The sequence below is a fragment of the Anolis sagrei genome, chromosome Y, assembly GCF_037176765.1.
Source record: "Anolis sagrei isolate rAnoSag1 chromosome Y, rAnoSag1.mat, whole genome shotgun sequence".
Taxonomy (NCBI): Eukaryota; Metazoa; Chordata; class Lepidosauria; order Squamata; family Dactyloidae; genus Anolis; species Anolis sagrei.
Window position 1 is genome coordinate 23,555,076 of NC_090035.1, and position 4,971 is coordinate 23,560,046.

At 50.2% G+C, this 4,971-nt stretch overlaps 1 protein-coding gene across 1 annotated transcript; it reads right to left on the reverse strand.

The window, feature by feature from the left end:
* Nucleotides 1-3,980: 3,980 nt before the first annotated feature.
* On the reverse strand, nucleotides 3,981-4,751 carry LOC137095136 (conserved oligomeric Golgi complex subunit 7-like). Its single transcript, XM_067461436.1, has 2 exons — nucleotides 4,570-4,751; nucleotides 3,981-4,390 (listed from the first exon to the last, which is right to left on the reverse strand). Exons 1-2 carry the CDS (start codon nucleotides 4,685-4,687, stop codon nucleotides 4,224-4,226), a joined length of 285 nt encoding a protein of 94 aa, XP_067317537.1. The 5' UTR covers nucleotides 4,688-4,751; the 3' UTR covers nucleotides 3,981-4,223.
* Between the last annotated feature and the right edge of the window lie 220 nt (nucleotides 4,752-4,971).

Sequence of the window (4,971 nt, forward strand, 5' to 3'; positions counted from 1 at the left end):
CCACAGGGAAATTGTAGAAAGGTGCAGACTTTGTATTGTGCACCAAGGGGATTCTGGTCCCCATTTAAACATTTACGCCAACCCCAGCTCCATAGCGAGATTCACAGGTTTGGAAGGGAATTCAAAGGCCTCCTTCCCAACTGGAACCAGCCAGGCCAGGCTACCCAACCTTTGTTTAGGTGGAAAACTGCAAGTGACCCTCATCAGCAGCAATGGGCCCTGGCCTTGTCACAAGCTACCAACCCACCCCTCTGTCTCTCCCATTAAAGTTCACTTTTCCTTACCAAACGTCTCCCTGCCTCTCTGCTTCTTCTTTTGTGGAAATGTACCGCCTCCCCTTTGGTCCCTTCTGGCTTTTTGAGTCCTTCTAGCCGTGGGAGAAACCTCTGCACACCCAAAACCTAAAGCTTGCATCTTCAAATTTCTGGGTTGAAATCTCTGGTCCTTCCAGATTTTTCAGAATCCAGGATCCTGCCAAACAGGATCAGATCACACAAGTTTTGAACTCCTGGAGTCAAGCACTTCTCCTAAATGGTTTGTCTTGGTGGACCACCTTTGGCTGGTTCTGCAGGACTAGCTACAGGCATAGACGTCTGTGACGATGTGTAAGTTTTATTCCTTTGGTTATGTGTAGTTTGGACAATGGTTTAGGGATGGTATGGGAGATTATGTTTTGTTGGAGAGAGTGGCTTGATGTTAGCTAAGTTGCCATAGCAACAGGGGTGGAGCCAACCGCCTCTTCAGAGGCAGCTGTGTTTTAAAAAGTCAGTCAGTGGCCGGAGAGCTACTGAGAGGACACTGAATCTTTTGGTGGAGATTCAGGGAATGTGTCTGTAGCCAGTGTGCTATAGGGAAAAACTGAATCTCTTGGAGATTCAGGGAATCAATTGGTGACCAAAGTGGTTGCAGAGAAGGACCCGGTACAGGGGGTTGTTGATTCTGAATTAAGAATCAAGGTTTGGCTGGGTTTAAGCCTGTTGTGCCAGCTGTAAAACCTTATGAAGTGTTTGCCTGAGTTTACTCATGAAACCTTTCCAATGTATCCATCAAGATTTGTACCTCGTAGAACAGTTATACATTGTTATACTCCTGTTAAAATAGTTACTTTTTCCTCAAGCCTTGCCTGATACAGTTCCTTATAAGCTGAACAGCCTGGAATAGTAAAGTCAGGCCAGGAAAGTAAACGCTACGCTATCACTGAAACAAAGCCTTCTGTAATTAACAGTTCCTTTGTAAAGTAGTTCCTAGGCTGATATTGATCATTGCCCAGCTTCCCTCATAGATTAGGTGGCAGTGGGTGTTTTACCACGCGCGCCTTCACATTTGGTGGCATTCGGTGGCATTAATACAGTCTTCTTTACAATTGGTGGCAGCAGTTTAATAACGACTTCCTCACAACGTCTCCTTCACTTTGGCTGGAAGATGGGCCTCTTGGCTTCCAATCTGTGTCCCCCTCAAGGGCTCCCTTTCTATGTCTGGTAATCCTTCTAACCAAGATGGAGGACCCAAACCCTTGGCTTTCAGCCATTATTATGGTTTTGTCCTCGAGGAGGCTTCAGGACAGGATTGGCAGCACCATGTGCTTGGAAGGAAAGGGCAATCTTCTAGGCACTAGTGAATGGCAATTTCCAGCATTTCTCACCAGGGCTTTTGGGAAGGTGTTTGGTGGGAGTTTCAGTCCATCAATCTTCCCCAAAAGAGCCCGTGTTGGCGCAGTGCGTTGAGCTGTTGAACTTGCTGACCGAAATGACAGCTGTTTGAGTCCAGGGAGCAAGGTGAGCTCCCTCTGTTAACCCAGCTTCTGCAAACCTAGCAGTCTGAAAACATGCAAATGTGAGTAGATAAGTAGGTACCACTCCGGCGAGAAGGTTTAGTTATTTTTCATGTCAGAAGCAACTTGAGAAACTGCAAGTCGCTTCTGGTGTGAGAGAATTGGCTGTCTGCAAGGACGTGCCCAGGGGATGCCAGGATGTTTTACCATCCTTGTGGGAGGCTTCTCCCGTGTCCCTGCATGGGGAGCCGGAGCTGACAGAGGGAGCTTATTCGCACTGTCTCCGAATTCGAACCTGCGTCATGTCGGTCTTCAGTTCTGCCGGCACAAGGGTTTAACCCACTGCACCACCAGAACGGTAATGGCGCTCCATGCAGTCATGCTGGCCACATGAAAATGGAGGTGTCTATGGATAACGCTGGTTCTTTGACTTCGAAATGGAGATGAGCACCACCCCCCAGTCAGACATGACTAGACTTAATGTCAAGGGGAAACCTTTACCTATAGCCTTCCCAAAACCTTTTCAGTGGCCCAGTTGCCCACCTACCCCTGTTTGAGCAGCAGGAGGGCTGACTGCATTACCCTTTAATTCTATGGGATGGGGCACACAATGTTATCTTCCTCCTGGGACCAGCCAGTCTCCCTTCTTCATCTCCTCTCTCCGATTCCTCCTTAAGGGCTCCAGGAGGCTTGTAAAGAGTGTTGGGAAAGAACCCATAAACAGAGCTGGGCATTCCACACTTAGGAGGCACCCACCTTGGTGCGTGGGAGGCACTAGGCTCTTTACCTCCTGCCAAGACTTGGCCCTCGACTGAGAAGATACCATTCCAGGCAGAGCCCTGCCCACCTCCCCTGGGGGACCAAGAGCCCATAAAGATTGGCAGGTGCCTGGCGAGGGCCAAGGGAGCCTGTTTGGGGCAGCAGGATCCAGTTGGGACAGCCCCCTGGCTCCGACTTTTCCCAGGCCCTAGAAAAGGGGCCAGCTTGGCCTGGGCAGTAGCGGATCCAGACCCTAGAAAGAAGAAGCACCGAGGTCCCCTCCTGCTCCGCAGAATCCAGGGCTGGGAACACCCGGCCTCATTGCTGCAACCAACCCGCCAAACGGGTTCCCTCTCAGAAGCGGGAGAAGCAGCGGTCCTGCCTGTTCTAGCAAGAGAGCCTTGAGCAAGAGGCAGGCGCCCACAAGGCGCATGCAAGGGCCAGCCTCCCAGGCACATGGCACACGCTGAGCAGCAGCCAGCCCTTTCCCACCAAGAGGTAGCAGGTAGATCTTTCATTGCGGGACACTATGTTACCCCTTCCCTATTCAGAGCCAGCCCTGGTCCTACTCTGACCAGCATGGTCTTTGTCCAGCATTGTCCAGCACATGTGAGCTCCCTCTGTCAGTTCCAGCTCCCCATGCATGGACAAGAGAAAAGCATCCCACAAGTATGGTAAAACATCAAAACATCCAGGCCTCCCCTGGGCAGAATCCTTGCAGGCGGCCAATTCTCTCACACCAGAAGTGACTTGCAGTTTCTCAAGTCACTCCTGACACAATAAAAAAATGTATATGTCTATGCCACACACATGCTGGTCACACTGCATTCTGGTATGTGGAAGTAAAGGTGTACCTTATCTAACAGGGAACAAAATGTTTTACATTCAGCTAAGGAGTACATGGAAGATTAAATGCAGGAGGAAGGAACAAATAGCAGCAGGAAGAGTAGATCTGTCTCTCCCTATTCCTCACTAGGCCTCCTTTTAGATACTGCCCACAATTTACCCCAGGTTTGGGACTAGCACTGACTTTCTTTCTGGAGGTGGCCACCATTCTGCCCCACCCCACCTTGTAAAACAGCAGTCATTTATACAGACTGCTTCTGCTCAAGGAAATAAAGCCCAACTGCTCACTGGAGGGAAGGATATTAGAGCAAAGATGAAGTACTTTGGCCACAGAATGAGAAGATGGGAAAGCTTTGAGAAGATAATGATGCTGGGGAAAATGGAAGGAAAAAGGAAGAGGGGCAACCAAGGGCAAGATGCATGGATTGATGTTATCTTTGAAGGGACTGGCTTGATCTTGAAGGAGCTGGAGGTGGCCATGGCCAACAGGGAGCTCTAGTGTGGTCTGGTCCATGAGGTCACAAAGAGTCGGAAGCAACTGAATGAATAAACAACAAAAGTGACTCTTTGGGACAAGTGCCTCCTCAGACGTAATTGACAACTGCACTGTTAAAGAGTTTTATTAATTTACAAATCTGAACATTTCACTCACATCACCAAGTGCTTTCAAAAGGCAGCCTCCGTGCTGCACAATCTGTGGGCTGCACAGCACAGTTTCATCTTCAGACCAGCACCAGGTAGATGCACAACAACCCTGCAAGGTGAGATGGGGAAAAACTCCAGGCACACACAGTGGGGCCGTAAAGGACTCTGCCCCAAAGCCCCGCTGCAGACTCCAGGCATTGGCTCAATAGTCTAAGCCCCGCATGGATGCGATGGTACTGGCCAGGCGCCGGGGGAAGCTCTTGGCCACCTGCTTATAGTCCTCGGGTTTGGTCTTGAGGAGGGTGACAGTATTCTGGAGAGCCTTGTAGGGCTGGAGGCCCAGCGTGTCCATCACATTAGCCAGGTAGTCTGGAAGAGCAAATCAGGTCGGTCTATGTAGGGTGGCCATTTCTCCCATGAAGGCCAAGGAGCAAAGGAGAGACACCAAGGAGGAATCGGGGTCCCCAAGAGGAAGGAAGAAGTAGGGATTGGATCCATGGGAGCATTTGTGGCCCACGCAGAGCATGCCCTCCCTTGCCCTTATTTACCAATATCTGTGGCCAGCTGCTTGGCAGAGTACGGGCTGAGCTCAGGGATCTGGAGAATGGTCTCACAGTAAGTCTGCATGGTGGCCCTGGCCAGGGAGCCTAGCCAATAGTCAGCCATGTTGTCCAGCTCCGGAAGCTCATCACCTTTTGGGATGGAAGAAAGAATGTGTCTGGAGCAGAAAGTGCTGGGTTTCAATCCTGGACTGTGTCAAGTGTCAGCTCACAACAGCCGTTCCCAAAAATGACACAGGACTCCACTAAGTAATCAATCAGAAACTTTTACTGCTGGACATTCAGACACAATGAAAGCCAGGATTGACAGCAGCTTCCGGTCAACCCTTATATACCCTCCCCCACATTCGAAATCCCCTTTCCCGCCAGCCAAGAGTCCCGCGCAACATT

Coding starts and splice junctions, on each gene's coding strand:
- LOC137095136 (XM_067461436.1), bottom strand. CDS start 4,687: ATGGCTGACTATTGGCTAGGCTCCCTGGCCAGGGCCACCATGCAGACT. Junction 4,391..4,569: donor GCAGCTGGCCACAGATATTG/GTAAATAAGGGC, acceptor TTGCTCTTCCAG/ACTACCTGGCTAATGTGATG.